General features: G+C 45.3%; 1 protein-coding gene and 1 long non-coding RNA gene across 2 annotated transcripts in view; both read right to left on the bottom strand.

Annotated features, from left to right (window-relative positions):
- Positions 1-25,437, bottom strand: part of SNCA (synuclein alpha) — a 58,507-nt gene that overhangs the window by 14,314 nt on the left and 18,756 nt on the right. The window contains exons 3-4 of the mRNA XM_081021290.1: positions 21,290-21,331; positions 19,875-20,020 (exon numbers count right to left, since the gene is read on the bottom strand). Coding sequence (XP_080877416.1) covers positions 19,875-20,020; positions 21,290-21,331 — 188 coding nt within the window. The remainder of the gene's footprint in view (positions 1-19,874; positions 20,021-21,289; positions 21,332-25,437) is intronic.
- On the bottom strand, positions 13,041-14,378 carry LOC308485186. Its single transcript, XR_013990459.1, has 2 exons — positions 13,922-14,378; positions 13,041-13,252 (listed from the first exon to the last, which is right to left on the bottom strand). It is a non-coding gene; the product is annotated as an uncharacterized lncRNA (long non-coding RNA).

Below are 25,437 nucleotides of genomic sequence, written 5' to 3'. Positions count from 1 at the left end.
AATCAACACATCATCGAAGAAGGGGGTGACGCCAGGAATCCCTTTAAGGAGAGAGTCCATTATATTCTGGAATATGCCTGGTGCCACGCTGACACCGAATTGCAGCCGCTTTACCCTGAACGCTCCTCTGTGCGTCACAATCGTCTGTGCCTCTGCTGTGGCCTCATCTACTGGCAGCTGTTGATATGCTTGGGCCAAGTCCAGCTTGCCAAAAATTTTCGACCCAGCCAGGGTGGCAAGGACATGGCTGACCACTGGCACTGGGTATGCGTGGGCCGTGAGGGCCTTGTTTATGGTACATTTGTAGTCTGCGCAGATGCGGACCGAACCATTAGGCTTGACGGGTGTGACGATTGGGGTTTCCCAGGGAGCATTAGGCACCGGCTCCAGCACTCCTTGCTCTACGAGTCGGTCCAATTCCTCGTCTATACGGGGTTTCAAGGCGAACGGGACCCGGCGGGCCTTGAGCCTGACCGGTCGTACTGCGGGGTCAAGCTGTAGCGCAATGGGGGGGCCCGTATACTGTCCCAATTTCCCATCGAAAACCCCTGGAAATTCCTTGCATATGGCGTCCACGTCCACTTGTAAGCTAGTGTGGTTCACCCCGGTGACAGCTAGCCCCAGTGGTCCAAACCATGCCAATCCCAGTAAGCTAATGTAGGGGCCCTTGACCACAAGCAAGTCCAGTTGCCGCGTCCGCCCTCGGTATTGCACCCTGAAGGTCCCCACCCCCATTGTGGGGACCTTACGTTTCTGGAAGTCCCGGAGGGTGAATGGGGCCGGCCTGAGTTTGGGACCCCCAGTGGGACACAGTTTCCTTAAGGTCCTTGCCGAGATTATGGATAGAGTTGAACCCGTGTCAAGCTCCATGCGGCATGGGGCCCCCTCTATCTGTACCTCTACATAAATTTTCTCTACGTTGGGGTGGGGCAACTGGTATACCTGGAAGTCCGTGAGCTCCGTCGAGTTGCCTTGGTGCGTTGGGCCCCGGGACCTGGGGCTCTTGGATTGGTCATCTGATGCCTGGTGTCGGGTGGGCCGAGCCCGACACACCCGGGCGATGTGTCCCGATTTTCTGCACTGCCTGCACTCTGCGTTGCGGAAACGGCAGGTCCTCCTCTCGTGACTCTCCCCGCAGCTTGCGCAGTTCCCTCCTTCTCGTCGAGGCAGCTGTGGTCTGTGCGCTGCTTGAGTGCGCTGCTGTACTCGGTGCACCTCCTCCCTGTCGGATCCTGAGTCGTCGGTGAGGTCTTCATGGTGGACCCTCGGTTGGGATGGCAGGCTCGGCCGTGCCTCTTGGGTCGACCTCTCGGCAGCTTCTGTTGCCAGGGCCTCCTCCAGAGCGACCTGGAACGTTAGGTCCTTCTTAGCGTAGAGGCGTCGTTGCAGCTTCTCATCCTTCAGGCCACCGACGAGGCGGTCACGAAGCATGTTCTCCAGCTCTGAGAAGTTGCAGAACCGGGCGGCTTGGCGGAGAGAGGTCACAAACCCAGTTATGGTTTCCCCAGGGGCTTGCCGCTTTGCGTAGAAGGCATTTCGACGAGCCACCACTGAGGGCTGCGGCGAAAAGTGCCCCTTCAGCTGTTCCATTATTGTTTTGTATGGAACAGTAGCGACGTCTTCAGGCGCAAGGAGAGCCCGGGCGATTTCAAACGTCTCCTCTCCGCAGACGCTGAAGAATATCGCCCTCTTCTTGGCGTCTTCTTCGTCGGTGACCCCTTTGGCTTCTAGGAGGAAGGTGAAACGGGAGGCGTACGCTTCCCAGTCTCCAGATGCTGGGTTGAATGGCGAGAAGCTGCTGTTGGCTGCCATTCTGAGTTCCTTGTGCCCCGGAGCTGAAGCCTGGATACACGGTGCGAGGCAGCGGTGCGGCAGTTGGCGGTGCTGCGGTGCTGTGTGTGGCAGTCAGCTCAGCGGGATCCCATCCTCGTCGCCAGTGAAATATACTCAGAGTCGCAAAGTGATTTCATGCTCTTTATTCAGCTCATAGTGGTGAGGAGGAATGAATAAATGTCCCCTCACAGTATCTGCTTTATATACATTATTTACACAATGGGCTGCACATGATTGGCTAATTCTGGAATTCTACTGTAAGCCAATCAGGTTGTGGATTCACTTCTATCTGGAGCAGGATTGGGTGGTTCCTGCCAACCAATCATACTGCTGCATTGTTCTAGGACCAATCAGACTGCTGCATTCTGAATCCTATTGTTCTAGGACCAATCAGACTGCTGCCTTTTGGATCCTATTGTTCTAGGACCAATCAGACTGCTACAGTTTGGATCCTATTCAACTCAGTACATAACAACTCGGTTGGAGAAAGTACCTGCAGTGATGATTAGAACATGAAAGCTTTTTGGATTCTCCCCAGCATTGGTAAACTACTAGGGTAAAGTATGAATACAGTGGTAACCTCGGGTTACAGATGCTTCAGGTTACAGATGCTTCAGGTTACAGACTCTGCTAACCCAGAAATAGTACCTTGGGTTAAGAACTTTGCTTCAGGATGAGAACAGAAATCGTGCTCCGGCGGCGCAGTGGCAGCGGGAGGCCCCATTAGCTAAAGTGGTACCTGAGGTTAAGAACGAACCTCCAGAACGAATTAAGTTCTTAATCCAAGGTACCACTGTATTCAAGAAGATGAGCATGCAGGCTAACAAGCATTTCGCTTAGCTGATTACCCTCCGGAAGCAGGCAAAACCTTATTATTGGCTTTAAGGGTGCAGGTTACATCTGCTACTAACTTGAAGGATTCGCATGATTGGCTTCGCCAGTCTTCTTGCTCCAGAGCCACTGGGCTTTTTTATGTTATCATAAAACCATTCCATTCCTCTTCTTGGCATAGAGAGACAGTGGGGTGTACTGGTATAATAATAATAATAATAATAATAATAATAATAATAATAATAATAATTTTTATTTATACCCCGCCCTCCCCAGCCGAAGCCGGGCTCAGGGCGGCCAACAACAACAAAACAGTACAAAAGTACAGCACAAACAACACTCTAAAATCATTCATCATAAAATTAATTAATTCAAGCCACTGGCTATTTGAGTGTTGAAATAGGACCTGGGAGACCAGGGTTCAAATCCCCACTTGACCATGGGGCTCATTGGGTTACTCTGGGCTAGTCACTGCCGCTCAACCCAGCCTACTGCATATGGAGAGATAGAGAGCCATGTGCATCACCTTAAGCTTCTTGGAGTAAAGTAATATAATATACTTCCGCACATACCGCACATAGTTAAATTATAGGTGTGGTGAGACAACCATAAACTTAAGATAGCTTTAAAAGGAAATAAGACAATTCATAGAATCATAGAACCCTTCCCAACTCTACCTAGTATACCTGAAGGAGCGTCTCCACCCCCATTGTTCTGCCTGGATGCTAAGGTCCAGCGCCAAGGGCCTTCTGGTGGTTCCCTCACTGTGAGAAGCAAAGCTACAGGGAACCAGGCAGAGGGCCTTCTCGGTACTGGCACCCGCCCTTTGGAATGACCTCCCATCAGATGTCAAAGAGATAAACAACTACCTGACATTTAGAAGACATCTGAAGGCAGCCCTGTTCAGGGAAGTTTTCAATGTGTGACATTTTAATGTATTTTTAATCTTTGTTGGAAGCCGCCAAGAGTGGCTGGGGAAACCCAGCCAGATGGGTGGGGTACAAATAATAAATTATTATTATTATTATTATTATTATTATTATTATTACAATATATTTTGTGAGGTGAGGTGACCAGGGCTATACACAGTACTCCAACTGAATTGCAACTCATTACCAAACTTAAAACCATGGAGAGACCTGGTTTGAACAAAGACATTGGATTCTTATCCCATTATACATGACTAAGCCATTTCTCACCTTCTCACCCCTTGCCTTTTCCTGTAAGACCTATTACAGTCGTTAAGAGTCGTCAGCAGGCTCATCTCAGCTATCTGCCAATCTCCCATTCCCACCACCCTTCTGAGTAATACCCCTCCCCACCTTCTCACTATATAGAAGGATCTGGCAACTTCTGTTTCAGTGTATCTGAAGAAGTGTGCTTGCACACGAAAGCTCATAGCAAGAACTAACTTAGTTGGTCTTAAAGGTGCTACTGGAAGGATTTTTTTTATTTTGACTGTGGTTGCACAGTTTGTATAGCTGCATTATGAACTTGGAAGTTTTTATTTTCAATTCAAAGGAATTTGCCTTTTCCACAGCCACTACACACTACTGTCCATCACACATTATTGCTCTTCACACCCAACCATGATTTTTTTAAAAACACATGCTGTGGGCAGCAGCAAGACCAAGAAGGCATTTTCCTGGGTTCACCATAATTATTTGATGGCATTACATAATCTGAAAGATGATCACTGGGTTCCATCAGCTGAGGGTATATGACTGAAAACCAAATAGGAAGTTAGGCTACGCAGACCACAAGTACAGTAGGAGCAGCCTGAGGATAATAATCACAACTCTCCCTCCCACAAGTAACATTTGCGGTTGAGCTAATGAATACTGACAAGCTGTCTAGAATTATGTAGCAATACCAGCTTTTAAGAGCATGCTGGCGCTGATACAGGACTCCACTTGTGTGCGTTCTCTCACATTTGCATAGAGGGAAGAGAGATATAACTGAAGGAACGGCTGGCTTTACACATAATTCCGAAGCAATGCCAGTGACTGATTGTGCTTGGAACACAACATACAGAAACAGGCTTCCTTTTCTCTCTACTATTTGTTACGGACCGGTTGGACGCAGAGGAATGGTAGGAGGAACCAGCTGGGGAACCCCAAGGGAAGAAGGCTCAGAGCCTGGGATTGGTAGGACAACAATGAGTGGTCAGAGAGAGAAGACTGGGAGAAGGTGTCAGAAGCTGAAGAGGTAACAGGGCTTAGAGATCAGGGAGAGTCTGTGGCAAAGAGACGCCTGGAATCAGAATCAGAATCTGCAGCAGGAGAGTAGGGTGTGGGGAGGAGGTGGCAAGAGGCAGAGATGAGTCAGGCTGGTGAAGAGACATGGGTGTTTCCCACTCCTGCTGTGACCAGCTCCTCTCCTCCACTGGTCTCCCATAACCTGAAGAGGTATGACAGGCAAGAGGATGGGGCTTCAGATTACCTGGAAAGGAACCAGGGGAGGAGGAGACTTAGGGAGCTGTGGGAAGGCAGGTGTGCTGGGCCCGGGGGTAACCCGAGCAACGTGGTCCAGGTCCGGTCCCGAATCCAAGTGTTCCGCGAGGAGTCAGTCCGACAGGACCATAGCAGGACAAGAGGCAGGAAACCAGGCAAGGTCAGGCACAGGCTCACAGGCAGGTTCTAGCAAACAGCAACATTGCTCCCGCAACCTGGGGTGGGGTCCGACAGCCTTTTATCTCTGTTGGGGTAACGGCCGGTCCTGACCCCCTGGGGACTCACCTCCCTGTCTCACCCGTAGGTGAGCACCCCTCCTGCAAGTACTCAGGTCTCTCCTTCTCTCAGACCTCAGTCTCTGCAGCTTGGGAGATGTCGGTGGGTTACTAGACCCAGAGGCCACCTCAGCCTCTCCTGACCCAACTGGTAGTGGAGCAACTGTAAGTGATGGCCCAGCTGAAGGCAAGGAGGTAATCCCCGCATCTGGAGCCAGGGCAGGCTCAGGCCCCTGACTCAGCCCAGCTGGTGCTTGTTGTAGGGGAACCTGTGCAGACTCGGGCTCTTCAGAATCAGGCCCCAGACTCAGTTCAGATGCCACCTGAGGCAGAGGATCCGGTGCGGACCGAGACTCCTCTGGCTCCAAGTCCAAACCATCACAGCAGGGACCTTCAGTGGTAAAAACTGGGAGTAATATCGGCTGCTCCCTGTTCACTCACTGGCTCTGTTGGGCACAGCAGAAGGTGGACGTGACAATGCATTGGAGGAGCAGCAACTACCAACAGCTGCCCCTATCAGTGAGGAGACTAGGCTCACTGAAGGAGGAGAACCAATCTTGCCCAAGTCCTCCCCCACTCTCCAAAAACTGCCACCCTCTGGGAGGTGAATGCCAATCTCAAGCAAGATATTCACTGCCATCTTTCCTTCAGAGTTCTTTTATTGCTTATATGAGCACCTTCACTTTTCCAGTCAATTCCGAGCAAAAGGATCAGCGCAGGTCAGCTTGCTGGGTTTCAGCCAAGTGGAATTTCCCTTTCCCAGGTACTACAAAGGCATCCAACAGAGGACTCAAAGGTCAAGAGCTGTCACATGGGCTTCTTCGTGCTGTTGCAATTCTGCCTCTGGTGCATATGCATATTTCCTGAATAATAATGATCTCTCCCAAAGATCTCCATTTTTAAGTGATGGAATGTGTATTCTGAGTCAATACCTTGCTGTAGTCTTCAAACTACAAGATGGTGAGATGTACACCAATATTCTGGAGGGTATTTTAACAAACAACAACAACAAAACAAAAACAGCAGCTTGCATTTTTCTGAAAACCTTCTTGTCTTAGAAATGCCCTTTGGAGAAGCAATCATTGGCTTCACTGAACAGTTTGACATTAATCCATAGCCTGGTCTTCACTAACAATGACCTCTAGCTGTTTGGACTACATTCCCATCAGCCCCAGCTGATGTGGTTGTGCTCTGTGAACAGGATCTAGATTGAAACATACAGTTGTGATTGTAGGGCCCTTTCTGCTTTCTGTTTTCCCAATGAAAGCTTCTTCCTTCCATGTGCTGTTGACCTCCAACACTGCTATTTCCTACAAACAGTTTTGTGGGGGAAGTCAACAGGGAAATGACACAGAGGCAAAGTGTTAAACACTCCATCTGTGCCCTAGTCCTGACCTACATTATCACACTTCTGGCATTGCTGTTAAGAGAGACAGAGAGATGAGAGGATCCCAGGACCAGGGTTCTAGCTGGAGCTGATCCTACTGTTGGGCAAAGGAAGGAGGCCACATCAGGCAGCTGATTCTGGGTGTCACATAAGGGCAGCAGATGTTCAGCTGTGCATTGCAGGAAGTACAGTATCTGGTGGAGATCATAAGTGTAAAAGAGAAGTATAATAAATGTAGGTATGAGAAGGAGAGATTTTGGCTTCAGGTCTCCTGCTGCATAAAAGCAAGAGGAATAAGTACAAAGTTTCCCAAAACTATTATTACTAATCCAATTTATACCCTACAATGAAAGGAAGCATCTGAATAATGGCTTGTGGGAAGCTAGATTTACTGCTTTTGATTGCCATACTCATCTCTTCCTACATGGGGGGGAACAGAGTGAGGAATCGGGAAAACATTTGGCATTTAAGAGCCATTTCTGAAAGACAGAAGAATGGATTTAGGGAAGCAAAAGACAGGAGCATTTCATAACTGAGCCACAAAATGGCTGGATCTCCTGTCTCTGTGATTACCTATTACCTACAATTCATTTGTGACATTTCCTCAACAGGTACTTCATCAAGAGTGTGAAGTAGTATAACAATGTTCTGATGATGCCGGCAGGATCTCTGGCTATAGTATGCCTTGAACTGAAGCTCATCCTAAAAAAATATGGATCATATATACCGTTTGGATGTCTCAGGCTGGCTTATAAATGAAATTGGCTGCTGTTGCCTGCTGCTAATCAGTGTCATTGGCTGTGCCACAGAGTTCAAACATTAGAGGCAGGGACAAAACTCTTTTAGAAAGTAAGAAGAGCCTTCTAGATCAGGCCCGTGGCCCACCTAGACCAGCATCCTGTTCTCACAGAGGCCAACCAAGAAAGAAAATGAAGATAGCAATTTAGTGGCATGAGAAAATTGTTGCAGATTTCAATATTGTGTTGTTCGAAGTGACTGGAAGCACTGACTCCTTTTGGAAGAAATCTTTGTCCATGCCCACATGGACAATTTTTTTACTGGCAGAACTCTTCAAAACAAAACATAAGCATCAAAGATACAACCAAGATATCCTTACAATTTCTTGTGCTGTGCAGCACAGGCTCAACAGACCTATAAGCAAAGTTTCCTCTCTCTTTAACAGCATCCATTTCCCCGGAGCTGTTTTCCTTGAGAGCTTCATTTACATCTTCTGTTCCTTGTGGCATTCAGACAAAGAACTAACTGCCGCCACCCTTTCAAGATGGCGAATTTGCAGCTCAGTACCTTGGTCACCTGATCTAAGGTGACAACAGTTTAGAGTAACAGAAAACAATTGGGGAAAAATTCCTTCCAGTAGCACCTTAGAGACCAGCTAAGTTAGTTATTGGTATGAGCTTTCATGTGCATGCACACTTCTTCAGACACAGAAGAAGTGTGCATGCACATGAAAGCTCATACCAATAACTAACTGAGTTTGTTTCTAAGGGGCAACTGGAAGGAATTTTTTTATTTTGTTTCGACTACGGCAGACCAACACAGCTACCTACCTGTAACTAGAAAACAATCGGTAGGTAATCACTAACCCATTTAGGAGCTTAGAGCCCCTTGGAAAAAACTACTGTGTAAAACCCCCAATGTTAGCAATACACATTTAGCCATTTTCCCTTTTAAACTTTCGTTAATACATATATATCTCAATTAAATCTATTATACTTAACAAATCTGGCTTAGAGAATGAGCTGGTTGACCACCATTCTTAAAGGCTGACCTTTAGCTAATTTGCTGCTTGCTGGTGCAGCGAAGTGGGAACAATCCCAGAAGTGGAACCAGACTTGAATTATAATCAAACCAGCTCCCTACCACTGGACGAAATCCACTGCTGTGCCAACCCTGATCAGTTACCATGCAGCATCTGCTTAAAAACATGTAATATTTATTTTTATTCAGACAGTCGTACCTTGGATCCCAAACTCCTTCCGAGTCGAATGTTTTGGCTCCTAAACGCCACAAACCCAGAAGTGAGTGTTCCAGTTTGCAAACGTTCTTTGGAACCCAAACGTCCGACGCAACTTTCGCGGCTTCCGAATGTTTTGGAAGTCGAATGGACTTCTGGAACAGATTCCGTTCGACTTCCAAGTTACAACTGTATTTATTAGTTGCTTTTTCAAAAAAGAAACAAAAGCTACTCAAAGCTACTCACAGCAGTAAATAAATATCACATACTTGAAAACCAGCATAAAAACAAAACAAGGGTAGGGGGCGGGAATCCAAAACGTATGCATATTTCTTTTTAAGTTCCCTGGGAAGAAGGACTGTTAAGCTACTGTGGGATTTGCAGCCTCTCATCACCCTTAAGAAATAACAGCTCCGGGGATTCTTTGGGGGGAAGCCCAAAATGATATAACAGTGCTTTAAATGTATGGATCAGACGTGGCCTGTCTCTCCCACGTCACACAAGACGTGGCCCTTAGTCATGGGCTGCAGCTGTCCTGGCCTTACTCCTCAGTGCTCACCCCTTCCCGCCTCTCATTCTCTCAGCAGGCTTTTCAGAGAGAGAAGTGGCCTTTATAGCATGCAAAACCCAATAATTACTTATCTGGGTTTGTCACTAAGTAGGAAGAGCGTATCAATTTGTTTTGGTCTCTGTGCAACCTTGCTATTATCTCTTTCAGTGGGACGCCTGGATAAAAAAGAAGGCTCTCTCTCTCTCTCTCTCTCTCTCTCTCTCTCTCTGTGTGTGTGTCTGTGTGAAATTACCGTAACTTGTGTGGGGTTGAAGAAAAGCGAGTTGCATTTCCTGCTTTACTTGACAACCTTTTTCTTAAAACCAGTTTTCTGATAGTGAACCAAATGAAAACCTAAGAAATGCTTTGGTTCCATTTCCTCAGTGTTTCCACTGATCTGGCAGCAACACTTTCTCCTCCCAGATACTGAAGGGCCAGCGCTCAGTTCGTTGGCCAAGAAGCTATGCCTTAATATACCAGATATGAAATGAAGTCTTGATAATAAACTGTACAATGCAGCATTCAGAACTCTGGGCATTCCTCTGCAACAGGAACACAGCAACACGTCCTGAATGGACAAAGGGGGCATTTGAAATGAACCCTTTTGTTACTCTTTTGTTGTGTAATTTTGTAAGGGGGAAAATACTGGCTATTTGCGGCATTCAGCTGCGTAGGATGTAGGACTTCATTTATTCACTGATGTCTTGTTTCATTCTGGCGTCGTCTGGTAAATTAGTGGTTTAATAACCCAATGGCGGGGGAGATCTCATTTTTCAGAAAACATGGTGCTTTTTGAGAATACAAGAAGAGCTTTGCTGGGTCAGGCCAATGGCCCATCTGGTCCAATCAACTGTGCTGACCCTGAGGAGGACCTGAATGCAAGAGCGCTCTCCCTTCCTGCGGTTTCTAGCAACTTTTGAAACAGAAAGTGCTTCCTTATGCAGAGTCTATCTGGTTCACTTCATACCCCGAATGGAGACTGACCACCAAGGTCTTTCCCATAACATCTCCATGAGATCCTTTTAAATGCAGACACTAGAGATTAAAGGTAGGAACTTACTTCATGAGGGTAAAGGTAAAGATAAAGGACCTCTGAATGGTTAAGTCCAGTCAAATACGACTATGGGGTTGCTGCGCTCATCTCGCTTTCAGGCTGAGGGAGCTGGCGTTTGTCCACAGATAGCTTTCCAGGTCATGTGGCCAGCATGACTAAATTGCTTCTGGCACAACGGAACACTGTGATGAAAACCATTTACCTTCCCACCATAGCGGTACCTATTTATCTACTTGCACTGGCGTGCTTTCGAACTGCTAGGTTGGCAGGAGCTGGGACTGAGCAACGGGAGCTCACTCCATCACGGGGATTCAAACTGCCAACCTTCTGATTGGCAAGCCCGAGAAGCTCAGTGGTTTAGACCACAGCATTTAGACCACAGCACCACCTGTGTCCCATTTACTTCATCACTTCTACTATTATTTAATGCCCTCCACCTGCAAGCTGGAAAACTAGATGCTTTTGTTTATTTATAACACTTATATCCTGCCCCGCCCCCCGGAAACTCAAGGTGACACATATGGGTTCTTCCCCTTCTCCTGTTATCTTCGCAACAACCTTGTGAGGAAGTTTAGGCTGAGAAAGAGTGACAGGTCCAAGATCATTCAGTGAGTTCCATGACCAAGTGAGGATTAGAACCCGAATCTCCTTGGTCACAGCCAGACACTCTAATCACTATACTGCAACTACTCCTAGTGGGGTGTATTCCTCAGTTACACAGAAAGCTGCGTTATGCCATTGTCAGACCACTGGACCACCTACCTCAGAATTGTCTAGCAAGGGTAGTTGACGCAGTGTCCTCCAGAGGTTGTACAACTCACATCATCTCACATTTATATACCAAAACAACCCAAAACTTCCAAGCAGGTTATAGGGTGGGTGTTGGAATTCCACAACATCTGGGGCACCAGATGCTAATCATTGTCTTGCTGCAGGGATGCAGATCCTGTCTCTCTCTAGATTGTACTGCACTCCAGTTCCTGTCATCCTGTCCACAGTGGCTGGGAAGGATGGGAACTGGAGTCAAACAACATCCAGAAGGACACAGGTTCCCCAAATCTGAACCACTCCAAATCCCTCTTGGATGTGTGAAAACACGTATCTGGTTCTTTGAATCTTGGCCCTCATACTGTGCACTTTTTCAATTTATATTGAGACATTTTCATTCATCGACCAACCTTTGTGCCACAGAGAAGCACAAAAATTTCTCACGAGGAAGGAACATCTTTCCCATGTTAGAAAATTGCCAGCATAGCTTTTAAAATAAAATTAAAACCTCATCATTTGAACATGAAGTTCGTGTGAAATCATTGTGGAAAATACTGGAAAACACAGCACAGCACATTTCCACAGACAGTGACCTTAGATTCCTATAAATCAGTGTCTTCTTTTCTCTCTGGAAACTAAAAAAGAGGAAGATTCGGTGATTCTTGATTTTTCTTTTCCCTTTTCTTTGTAACAGCATTGAATCAGCTCTGACTCAGGGTCAAACTACACATTACATTAAATGCATAGTGTGCAGAACCACATCAGGATCAAATCATATAGGGAAGGGGAGCTTTGATTCCAACAAAATTTACCCCACATGCAACACTTAGCCTTTGAAAAATGCCCCCTTAAGTGTAACTTGACCCTCAGGAGTGACTATTAGAAAGACACACTTGGCCACTTAACTATGGTCCTCCAGATTTTGTTGGACTCCTCTTCCCATCAGCCACAGGGTGCATGATCAATGGCCAGGAATGATGGGAGGTGTGGTCCAACAATATATAAGTGGGGCACAAGTTCCCTGTCACTGCTCTAGCCATATATATTTAACATTACTAATAGTAGGTGGCTTATAATCGGGCATGAATAATACTTTTTACATGAATTTTAAACACACACGCACCAGTTCCTGAGCAGCCTAGCTAATCGTACAATAAGATGCACATTTTAATGGCATTTGACGCCAAGATAAAAATACTTCCAAAATGACACTATACATCCTCACATTATGAAAATTGACTTCCTGACTTTGCCTTGTTTTGGTAATTCCATTCTCGTGGCGAATGGCATTTCTATGATGGATCCAGCCCAACCATTTAACAAAACAGTAGCCAAGATCAAAGAAAAGAGGAAGGAAGAAAAGAGACAACCCAGAGACATTTTGAAAAGATATTTCCAAGACCTACACCTAAAGACATGTCTGCCACAGTGTTTAAGAAACTGGAAAGCCTAAGGCAACCCAAAACAGCTTAATACAATTCGCCTGTCCTTGTCTGAATTATGTTTGGAGTCTGAAGGAGTAGGGAGAGATGATAGCAAACAAGATATTGCAACGCAGCAACTGCTAATGGTCTGAACATGGAAAATTGGAAGTCAGCCATGGACAACACAGTTACGTCAACTATTCTTCAGTGCAGGAAATAAAACACTCTCCGAAGAGACTCCAGAATATCATTGCCAGGCTGCTCTTGCCATCTCCAAATGACTTTAAGCCTCAAAGAGCCCCGCTGAAATGAAATTACAAGCTTCAAACATGTGGACCCTGCAAGGTGTGTGTTGACAGGTCCTCTTGCAACACAAAGCACACAATTCCCCATGGAAGCAGACTGGGAAATGTCAAAGCGAGAACCTACAGAACATAGCTGTGGAAAATCAATCTTAATATACTAGATATCAAATTGCAAAAAAAGACAATTGTTTTAGGGAGCATGTGCTGCTTTTTTTAAAAAAATAAACACATAATAGTTTTCCCAAGAGGGTGCTATTCTTTTGACTCCCCTGCTGCCCTCTCTCCTGATCCGACTCTCATGGTCTTTACTCCAGGGTAGGTCATCCTCCCCTCGTTTAGAGTTTTCTCTGCAGTTCACCATCAGTTCTCACTCGATCTCAGAGAGCAAGTCACGTGCCTGAAAAATTAAGCACAACCCCCATCTTCGCAGAGAACTCCAGCAACTCAGAAAGCTCGTCTCATAGCTTGTGTAGGAGGTGGAAAGAAAAAGTGCTAAATATGCATTCAATCCTGTGAATGCTCTTCACACAACATGCCCTAAAAATATATGCTAATTTACTGAATAACATGCTGTACACAGCTTAAAGAAAGGGTGTCTATCCAGGCCTTGGTTTATGTGCAGCCCAGCTCTTTAGGGTTACTGTACTGTGGTCACATCCACACCATACATACAAAACATATAGTTCCCCCCAAATTATCCTGGGAGCTGTAGAGGATGTGAAGGGGGGGAGGAAGCACCATCGCTTCCCCCAGCAACAAAGGGTAGTCCAATAAAGGACTCCGGGGGGCGTTGCCCTGTCCGAAGCCTATGGAGGTGTGGGCCTAAGGCACGCCCCCGAGCGGTGACCCCGAGGGAGCTCCTATTTGATGTGCCTCAGCAGGACTCCCTCGACTGGTGGTTAACCCTTCACGCAATTGGGCTGGAGCCGGCTAGTCGATAGGACCAATGCCTAAGGCCAATACCACTCATTCCAGTAATCAATAAAGTTGTGGCCTAATTCGCCCATTTAACCTTATATTCAGTGTGTCGTGTCTTTATTTCTTCTGGGGGGAGGCGGGAACTCGCCACGCAATAATAATCCTTCTACTTCCATCTATTGAACGTCAGGACAAGTGTCTCACAGCTGAATCACCTTTCCAGGGACTGCCCTTTTAAAGCTGTTTGGAGTGGGGTGTGGGAGACGATCAAAATCTTCTCAAAGTCTGGAAATAATCCTTCTCTAACTCTGTAATAAATCCTTCTCGTGCTTTTTCAACTCCCTTCACCTCTTCCCCCTAAGGCAGATGTTCTGTGTATATATTAGAAGCTGATCTGATCTCTTTTAAAATTATGCCTTGAGAGCTCTGGACAATGGAAATACTGTCCACTGGGATCTAGCAGACGACCAAATAATTAAGCTATTGTGACATGTGAGTGCAAAAGCTGTTAGAGGCGGATGCATTTATCTTGCATTGTTGACTCACCTCATGAATTCATCCCGACATGGGTTGAACAAGTATTTAATGGAAGATTGGTATAATCCTTAAATAAGTTGTGCTTTAAATGATAATGAATCAATGTTTCTTTTTAAAAAAATAATATTTATTAATTTTCAACCGTTTAAACACAACAAAACAGAAAGACAAAAAAAAAGAAAAAAGAAAGAAAAAAAGAAAAACATAAAACTAACAAAGCAAGACACAAACCATTTCAAACACAAAACAATTTCAATGTCTTATCTTTCATTCTCTTATTTCCACGACCTCCTCACACCTCCCTTTTTGTTTTCCACTTCTATTAATTATTTCAGCAATTCCTTTCCATCTTCCTCTTTTTTCTATCCTATAATTATCTTAACATATTCTAGCCTTATTTTCCCTTTAATACACTATTAATCTATTTATACTTGATTCCTTATAGCATTTCTACTAAAGCCATATAACTTCATTCCAACATTTTTCTAACATTCATTATTTTTACAGTATTTCTATAAAAAGTCTTAAACTTTTTCCAGTCTTCTTCCACCAGCTCTTCTCCCTGGTCTCGGATTTCTGCCAGTCGTTTCTGCCAATTCCATATAGTCCATCAACTTCATCTGCCATTCTTCCCGAATGGATAAATCTTGTGTCTTCCAGTACTTCACAATGAGTATTCTTGCTGCTATTGTTGCATACATGAAACAAATTCTATCCTTCTTTAACACCAATTGGCCGACCATGCCCAGGAGAAAGGCCTCTGGTTTCTTCAAAAGGGTATATTTAAATACCTTTTTCATTTCGTTATGAATCATCTCCCAGAGTGTCCTTGGGCATGTCCACCAAAGGTGAACTCTAATCCTCAAATTCGTCTGTTTTTCTTTAAGTTCAGTCATAGCAAGCGTCAACATATGTTCATCAAATTGCCTCTGTAGGGCTGGGGCTCTCTTTCTCTTTCTCTCCAGTTGTGTTACTTTGCCTTCAGCAGCAACAGCTTTTTCCCTGACTTCCTCCACAGTTTGCCATATCAAAATAGGTTCTTGTATCAATTTCTGGGTGGTTTCTGTATTGGTATTATTTATACTTTCTGTATTTAAGTTAATTTTAGTAATTGAAACATCCACTTTCGCATTTATCGTGTCCATTTTCCTGTGAAGCTGATCCAATGAGTCGTTTATCTTATATAATGCAGCCACTAAAGCCTCTTCTGTCGACATTCCTCTTGGTTTTAAATATACTAGTACAAAGACAGCAACAGAAAGAACAGGAGGGCCTAATGATAGACCTCTCCTGGATTGTTACCAAGTCCTCCCAGACCTTAATGTTTTATCAGCAGTTGACTGGTCTGTTTTTCCTCTTCCATTTACCATAACACTTAAAAGATTCAAGGTCAGTCCCAGAGTCTCACGGTTTTTAACTTGCAGCTGGAAATTCCCCTAGTCCAGCTCTTGTAAAGCAACCGGTTTCAAAGGCTTCCACTAGGGGAAAACAGTTTCTATTTGTAATAGTCAATAGTATCCTCTTTTAAACAATCCAAAATTAGTTTCAAGTTAGTTTCAATTTTCAGTTACTTTTACTCCTTTTTAAAGCAGCCGGAGACAGTAGAAACAATGTATTTCTCTTATTTAACTAGCTGTCAATGAACGTTCTAAACGCTGTCAATGAAAATTCCAAAAGACGTCAGTCCTACTAGCAGCCCATTTCCAGGGTCAGAGCGGCAGTATTTTAAGTCTCTTCACTCTCTCCCGCAGGCATACTCAATCCGCAACTTCCCCCTCTCTTCTCCTGCCTCCAAGAGGGGGTTTAATGTTCTTTAACATTGGAAATTTGATCTTTTACAAAAGACCTTCCAGGACTCCAGCTTGCAACTTCATTGCCTCAGTCTATTTACAAAAGGGGGAGGCGGACTTCCTGTTTTGAACCTCCCCGTTACGGTACCAAATTAAACATTTAGAAATCCAATTCTTCCACTTCAGTTCTACTCACGGGTAATTACTTTAAAGTCAAATTGTCCACAGGAAAAGGTCAGCGCTCTCCGGCAACAGCTATGCGGCTTCGTTCCGTGGAAGAAGCAGACGATTCGATGCACAGCGCCGCTCACCCCATGTCGCTCCGGAGCCCCAAAAACCGGGGTTCCCCGCGAGTGGGGGAGGCGCAAAAGGTGCCCACCGAATCCCACGTTCACAGGCTTCTCCCGCCTGTGATTTTAATGGGTCTCCGCCTTTGCCGTGGTGGCCAGACCCAGATTCCCATGGAGCAGATTCCTCCCGGTCAGAGGAATTCCGCCATTACCGGAGGCGCCTCCCCGGAAGTCCCCGATAAAGAATCAATGTTTCGAGGGGGAATCAGTTGCATTTAAGATTGATTTTATCCATGATGGGACTAAAGCAACATACCTTCTCTACCTTTCCTGACTCCCCAGTTTGTACTTTTCTTGTCTACATATTGATGTTGGAGGTAATATACAGATATATTGTATCTAAGCACATAATTATTCAAACACCCCCACAAGGCTGAGCAGTATTACAATTCTCATATTGCTGACGAGGGGGTGGGAGGAATAAGAAACAATAATGATTTGAAGCCATCTTGCCATTTCAGAACAGGAGCAAGCCCTGAGTGGGAACTTCCCAGACTACAGCTCTGTCTCTCAGACATTGTTTGTGTCTACAAAGTGCCCTCATGACTACTGTATTAACCTAATTCTTTGCATTTTTTATTTTTTCTTCTGCTTGCACATTCCACACTTTATGTTAATATCTTGCTCGATGAAGATCTCTGGAGAACTCAGTAGTTTGCCATACTTTTATGACAGAACTTTGCAAAGGTTCTGCACCCTTTCCAGCAACAACATCCAGAAACAACCCACCCACCTACTTGTGGGATGCAGCTGTTAGATGTTGAAAAGAACTCTGATTTCCAAGTTGCCAATAGTTTGGAATGTTGCTGTTCAGTATCTTCATATTGTAAGGTAAACACAATTTTCAGCCCAATTTTCTTTATTAGCACGTCAGCATGTTTAAGGATTTGGCTTAAACCCAACAACCTTCAGAATGGCTCTCAATAGCAGAATCTAAATACAATAAATCACAGGCAAAAACAACAACAACAAAATAGCCAGGATAAGATCAGATCAGAAGAGCCAAAAATGATATAGTAGCACAATTAATTTAGCTGTCCCAAAACCTGCCTCAAAAGGGCTAATTTTGATCAATAGTCATGCAAACTTCTTTGCTGAAGACATACTGGAAAGTCAGGGAGAAATCCACGTTTTCTAAGTAGAGGGAATTTTTTTTAATGTTCCCTTTTCCTTTTAATTGGGGAAGCCCATCCTACACGGGAGAGCCCCAGTGAAGGTTGACCACAAGAGTGAGGCCAAAATAAAGGTGCAATTCACAAACACACACTGTTGTCTTCCTATTTCTTTGCTATACCAACATGAGTATGTTTTCTGAGAGCCATGCAGATAGAATGAATAAAAACAGCCTTCCTGATTCCAACATAATTACAAGTATTACTTGTGTGAAAGATGCACAAGTAATAAAAAATACAGAGAGAGGCTTTCTTCTTAACCACGATCCATCAGGTTCCCTAGTGGTTTGTAGCTTGTTCATTGTAAATGTTGGAAAATGGCATTAGAAAAGAGCTTAAACCAAATGCACAGTAAAACACAGTTTCCTTTATCAATAATAATAATAAAGTGGAGAAGAATTGCAAAAAAAAGGCCACTACAATATCTCTGGAGAGAAGTTACTTACAACAAGGCTTTTATAGAAGACAAGAAACTGAAAATGGAGTTTAACATTCTCAGAGCAGCTTAACAATCCATCTCTCTTCCCAGTGAAGTCTGAGCCCTGTGGCTCTGTGAGAGGAACAGGGAGTCTCCTAACTACTTTCAGCACCCTTAACAACTAGGATTGTTTGGCAAAAGCCATGGTTGTTTACAGTGGTACAGTCCTGCTTTAAATGCCTCGTGGGTCATCTTCAGGAGAAGAAAGCCACTTCCGCCCTACAGAGGAAGTGGGTTTGTGGGCTTCACGGCCCCACCATGCGCGTGGTGGCTGGAGCCCAGCCCCGTGCGATTGGGAGATTCCCGGCCGTGTCACACCCTGGCCAGCCAATTGGCTGGCTCTGGGGGCGTGGCCTGCCCTATTTAAGGCAGGACGCGGCCAGCAGTAAACCCTACACAAATCCAGAGTAAAGACGCTAAGACCGCTGGAAAGCGCCTTGTACGCCTCTCTCTGCCAAGCTGCTGTCAAAAGTATTGCTCTGCTTTCCTTTGAACCACATCAGCAAGGCTGAGAAAAGTGTCTTGTGGTCTGGGCAGTCCAGGACCTGCACACACACTGCCACGGCTTGCACCCCTGGGGTGGCCACTTTGGTGCTATTAACTCAGCAAAAACAATGCGAGAGGCTGCCATCACGAGTTGTCGGTCTTTGCAGCCACAGCAGGCTCTGAGATTCCCCAGCAGTTTGACTTTGGCCCCAGAGGCGCACTCCATTGTCTCTCAAGACAGACAGATGCCAACAACAACAACAACCAATGTATAGTGCTTATGGGGTCTAAGACTGGGGACACTTTGTTTTAAATCCACACTCAGAAACGACACTCACCTCCGAGTGTGGGTTAGCCAGTCGCTATATTGGTCTCACAGAGACCAATGTGAAGATAAAACTAGGGCAGAGGGACAGAGAAGGCGTGTGTGTTGCCTTGATCTGCTTTAAGGGTGAGATATAAAAGCGTGAAATATTAAACAAACATGTGGTTGGCTGTCATAGCGCTGCGCATTGTGCTGACTTAGAGTATATTGTGGGGTGAGGTAATGCTTAACACAGTTCTTTGAAGTGAGGGGCAGGGCAACACATAATAGAATGGCATCCCATCATATGTCCAGCAGTTACCTGGACGTAACAACAAAAACAGGTAGTAAAAAATGGGACGGGGTTTGCGCTTAAGTTGTAGATAATCTTAAAACAAGGCTGTGGACTCCAAATCCTATCAACCCCAGCCAGTGTTGTCAGTGGTCAAGTATTATGGGATCGGTAGCCCAATGACACCTGGAGGGCCACAGGTTCTCCCACTTCTGCACTTAAAAGGTGTAAAAGTAAAAGGACGCGGGTGGCGCTGTAGGGACGTGGGTGGCGCTGTGGGTAAAACCTCAGTGCCTAGGACTTGCCGATCGTATGGTCGGCGGTTCGAATCCCCGCGGCGGGGTGAGCTCCCGTCTATTGGTCCCAGCTCCTGCCCACCTAGCAGTTCGAAAGCACCCTTAAGTGCAAGTAGATAAATAGGTGCCGCTTTATAGCGGGAAGGTAAACGGCGTTTCCGTGTGCTGCGCTGGTGCTGGCTCACCAGTGCAGCTTCGTCACGCTGGCCACGTGACCCGGAAGTGTCTCCGGACAGCGCTGGCCCTCGGCCTCTTAAGTGAGATGGGTGCACAACCCTAGAGTCAGACACGACTGGCCCGTACGGGCAGGGGTACCTTTACCTTTACCTTAAAAGTACCACAGAAAAATATCAGCGTTAAATCCATCCCTCTCAACTTTATAGTAGATAAACTAACCTGTTTGGCCAACTGGTCCTTCTTGACAAAGCCAGTGGCAGCGGCGATATTTCCGGCACCTTCCACTGTCTTTTGTGCCACGGCTGTGACACCAGTCACTACAGCTCCTCCCACGTTTGACACTCCCTCTTTAGTTTTCTCTGCCACTGTGGAAAAGGCAAAAGTTTTTGATTTTGAGGTAAACTTGGCCTGCTCACAGCTCTCGACATCATGTGAAAGCAAGTTGGCTCTGCGTGAGTCTCCCTTCAGGAAGGTTTCTTCACAAGACTTCATGGCATGTGGGACTCTCCCCCAGCACCACACGCCACTAGTCCAGGCCTGCTAGCCTGAACACAACCTTTCCTTGGGTTGCAGAATCAGTGATGGAGCATGTAACTTTGCATGTGGAACCTCTAGGGATAGGAGAGCCCATCAATTTTGGGTTTCTCTTGGTTTCTCCTTTTTCCACGTTTACACTTCATCACTTTTCCAAACAGGTTTGGGATTTATGTTAGACTTAGCAGGTGCGTGGGGGGCAGAAAAAGGAAGAAAATGTTCCTTTGCAATAGGAGAAATCCTTGCAATGAAGGAGCATTTCGCTTAGTGCTCCACTGAATACAACCGTATTTCTTTTAAATAACTGCTGGGGGAGGGGGAAATCCATGAGCAAATATGTTATGCATGTTATATTTTAGCCTTCTGTGGATGGCAAAGATTTGCAATCCTCCTATCATTGTCCCGGGACTTTGTGCTTTGTGGGGCAGGAGAAGGGAGAGCAGACAAGATCAGCTACCAGCCCACTTAACATTTCCCCATGCATGGAGCTGGGCACTAAAGGGGGTGGGCAGGGAAGAATGCAGGATTTCTTTTTTATGTCCACCTGAAAATTCACCAGCATTTTAGTGCAAATTTCTCCTAAGAAACGCATATGCAACTTTGCCTAATATACACAATTTTGCAAAGCAATTTTTCTCTACATTCTTTGCATCTTATTTTCACTAAAATGTGCATTTTTAGATATGCTTTATCCTAGCATGTGCATTTTTAATATACATTACTGAGCATTGCAAAATGCAGAGAAGTGTGAATTGTTGTGTTTCAGTTCATGTATTGTTTTGGCAAGTGCCCGTTAGGTAGGCTCGCCTTTAAATATGAACTGAATTGTATTTCTTCCTCATTGCAATAGGTCAGGGAGATTGTTCCAGGGGAAACGCAGCCATTGACAGAGAAAAGGTTCTCTGCTTGTGCTAAAGTTATAGCTGCGGGCACATTTGTTCCCCAGCAAGACTGAGTTGTGTGCTTTCCAGCATGCTTGATTTTATCCCACACCTACTTGCCTCCATGAATCAGAGCCTACTCAGAAATAAAGGTTTCTTGAAGGGATAGGTGGGAGGTTTAGCATGGATTTAGAAACAGAGATGCAGTGATGGGCTTACCTGTTGTAACCCCATGAACAACTCCGTCCCTGGTCTTCGAACCTGTTTTTAAAAATATATATTAAAAAGGAGAAGAATTAATAAGCAGCGGGGCTCAGTAAAACAGTTTTTAGTAAACACACAGGCAGAGAGTCACAGTATTTCATATGCACCCCACTTCCCCAAGGAATAGCAAGCTCGGAGGGCAACTTTTTTTACAGAGCCAGTTTTCTTGTGAAAACTTGTAATAGTTTTCTGTATTTGTTGAGCCAAAGATAATAGAATCATAGAGTTGGAAGGGACTGTGAGGGTCATTTAGTCCAACCCCCTGCGAAGCAGGAATCTTTTTGCCTAATGTGGGGCTCGGACCCACAACCCTGAAATTTAAGAGTCTCATACTCTACTGACTGAGCTAGGTGGATGCATGGTGGTTTGTATCCACATTTACTTGGGAGTGGACACGGAGCAATGGATCCAAACTACAAGAAAGAAGATTCCACCTAAACATTAGGAAGAACTTCCTGACAGTAAGAGCTGTTCGACAGTGGAATTTGCTGCCAAGGAGTGTGGTGGAGTTTCCTTCTTTGGAGGTCTTTAAGCAGAGGCTTGACAACCATATGTCAGGAGTGCTCTGATGGTGTTTCCTGCTTGGCAGGGGGTTGGACTCGATGGCCCTTGTGGTCTCTTCCAACTCTATGATTCTATGATTCTAAGTCCTATTTGACTCAATGAGACAGACTTCTAAGTCAAAATGTATTGGACTGCATTGCCGCTCCCCCCAAAGCCCAACAGCAACCCCCCACAATCCACCCACAGAGACTGCTTCTTCTGTTTGCATGTAAACAAAGCAAGTCCCTCAAAACCAATTTCAACAAAACTGGAAAACTGTTTTCTATGGTTCTCACTCAGACCAGAAGGGTGCGGCCTGCACTCCACGCTGACATTAACAAACCAATGAACAACAACCATAGTAACTGGTGGCCAATCACTAAACAGGAAGACATATGTGCTCTGCCCTGCCCCAAATGGTGAGAAGTTCCAGCTCACGCCATCCTTTGGAGGAAAGAGAGTACTTCACACACACCTTGCATCAGCTTCCCCCCTTACTGTTTGCTTTGGAGATCACCCTCTCAAAGCTCTGATGGCCAACACTCAAGAGAAATCTCTATACAGTATATGTATCAAGCATTCAGCTCCCATTGAGAAAACACCAACCACTCACAAATGAGCCATTAAACAAGCCATCTTCCTAGAAAAGGAATGGCTGATGGCCAGATATATCAGTTTCATGCAACTGTAATGATAATATAAAGTTAGGTTGCTTTCAGATGCGGGGGGGGGCTTAAGATTGCAAGTAGGTCTTTCAGATGTCAGAAAGAGGTTGGCAACAGGATCGTGGTTGTTGTTTTTAACTGACTTGATTTGCAACAGAAAGGGTAATTGGGTTAAATTGGGGAAGGAGGGAATGGAAGCTGGCATTTTGATGCCAACAACATCATGCGCATGCTGTGAAAAACCTGTATGCATGAGCTCCACTGCCCCCACAACACCTGTCTGGAAGCATCCTTAGAACTTAGTTTCATACTCAGGATGCTATCAATACCTGAAGTCTGCTTATAGCGCTATAAAGTAGGGCTGTTTGCAGTTCTGTGATCTGGAAAAGACTGGGAGAGTGTGGGCTAGCAAGAGAGAAGGGAACATGGTGTTTCATGCCCTGAGCTATCATTTTGCACAAAGAGGATAACTTCCGTTTTGCAGATTCAAGACTCACTCTACCTTGGCAGGTGGGAGGCGAAGGCCTATACAACACCATTAACATACAAAGCTGCCTTATACCAGATCTGACCATTGAGCCCATTGAGCCCAGCCTAGTCTACTTTGACTGGCAGCAGCTCTCCAAATCTCAAACTGATATCTTTCTTATCATCTGTCTGATTGTTTCAACCAGAGATGCCAGGGATTGAAACTGGGATTTTATGTATGTGAAACACATCTGTCACCTGCTAGCCTGGATAGTTCAGTTGGTTAGAGTGTTGTGCTGTTAATGCCACTGTTGCAGGTTTGATCCCCCCAAGGGACAGCAGCATATTCCTGGATTGTAGGGGGTTGAATGAGATGATCCTCAGGGTCCTTTCCACCTCTGCAATTCTATAATTCTGTGGTCCTTCCTTCTCTGTCTAATATATGTAGTGACTGCAGGGTAGAGCCATATGTTTACCACTTTCTGCAGACACCATGGTGCCAAGAATGAAAACATCAAAATGATTCTAGTATCTAAAAAATGTAGGAAAAAAGCAATATGTGAATCAGCCATGAGAGATGCAGTTACTGTTCCAGGTATGAAATCCTGGCAGAGCAATCTTTTGCAATCCATAAGACTGGCAGAGGTATGCCATGTATCATTTCTATACCTTTCAAGTGAGAACATAGTAGTGTATGGGTAAAATAATCTGACAAATTGTTTTCTAAAAGGCATCCATATAATATTTTACTACAGCTGGGCTGAAGGGGCAGACATCGGCTATGTTTGCACATCATGGTAGGCCATAAACGATGGCTTGCTGTGGACAAGCAAATCACAACCACTTCGTTGCCCCCGCTTCACACTGCGAGAAAACAATCCATAATTCCTGGTTTATGGTTAGGGATGTTATGGAAATTCCAATAAAAGTGAGTAAGGAAGTGGTAATTGCTGCAGGTGGTGTGTTCATCTTGTTCCGGAATGGATATCAGTTAAGCGAATGCGATCAGTATTCAATCATATTGTTGTTGGTTTTAAATCTGCAAATGTTATGTAGTTAATGACTTGTTTAAAAAGGTAAAGGGACCCCTGACCATTAGATCCAGTCGTGACTGACTCTGGGGTTGCGGCGCTCCTCTCGCTTTATTGGTCGAGGGAGCCGGCGTACAGCTTCCGGGTCATGTGGCCAGCATGACTAAGCCGCTTCTGGCGAACCAGAGCAGCGCACGGAAACGCCGTTTACCTTCCCGCCAGAGCGGTACCTATTTATCTACTTGCACTTTGATGTGCTTTCAAACTGCTAGGTTGGCAGGAGCAGGGACCGAACAACGAGAGCTCAGCCCGTCGCGGGGATTCGAACCGCCGACCTTCTGATCGGAAAGTCCTAGGTTTAACCCACAGCGCCACCCACGTCCCTTATGATTTGTTTAGATGTGTCCTTTGCAATGAAATGAACGTAAGTCATGTAACTTAAGAGAAATAGTGAACAGCAAGAAGAACAATGTAGCATTTGGTACAGTGGTCAGGTTGCTGCACTGAACCGGGGACCCGAGGGTTCAAATCACTGGCTGATATTTTTGACCTTTGCGTACCTCGCAGGGTTGTCCTGAGTATGAAGCACAGAAAAGAACCATGTCTGTCACCTTGTTCTCCTTGGAGGCAAGGTGGTCTAGAAACATGATAAATAAACAAAATATTTTTGCTGCCTACAAAGTCAAGGCACCCTGAGGCAAAGTGATGGGGAACTTCTTGAGTCAGTGGGCCAAGGTGGGCTTACCTGGGTGAAGTGGGCTAGAGTGGCCAGTTCTGCATCACAAAGAAGAAAAGAAAGAGGACACAGGCCAGCACATCATGTGCATATGCTAAATTTATATAGATGCAAATTTAGCAGCGATTGCTGTTATTTAAACTGGATCGCAGCACCTCTCACACTGACACCATCTGCTATTCAGGTGCTAGCTGCTGATCAGCAGCTTCCAGGCTCCTGCTCTTCCTTCTCAAGGTTCTAAATCTTTAACCCAGATTTGGACCAGACAGCCTTTCAAACAGAGGTCTCCTTCAAATGGAGGACTGCTTTCTGATAACCCTTCCAAACAGGGGATTGTTTGGGGCACACGGCTATCCTAGTGGTGGCTCTGCTCTCTAGACAGCAGTCTGCAGCTGGGTCTAGTCTGCCTTTCAATTTCCCACTGTAATAAGAATTTTAAGGTCTTAGATATATATTAAATGTTCATAAATGTACCAACCAAGCATGTACATAGATCAGCACAGGAAGACCGACCTGAAACCATTTATTATTCCCAGACTGACCAAATGTTTTCTGTGCAAGGTCAAAGGAAAATGGAAAAGCCTCCCCATTGTCTTTTCCTTCACAAATCCTGTCTTAAGGGTATGTCTGTCTGTGTCTATATGGGGTGAGCCTGTGACC

The sequence above is a fragment of the Podarcis pityusensis genome, assembly GCF_964106645.2.
Source record: "Podarcis pityusensis genome assembly, chromosome: 9".
Lineage (NCBI taxonomy): Eukaryota > Metazoa > Chordata > Lepidosauria > Squamata > Lacertidae > Podarcis > Podarcis pityusensis.
This window is presented reverse-complemented; position numbering and strand designations above follow the sequence as displayed.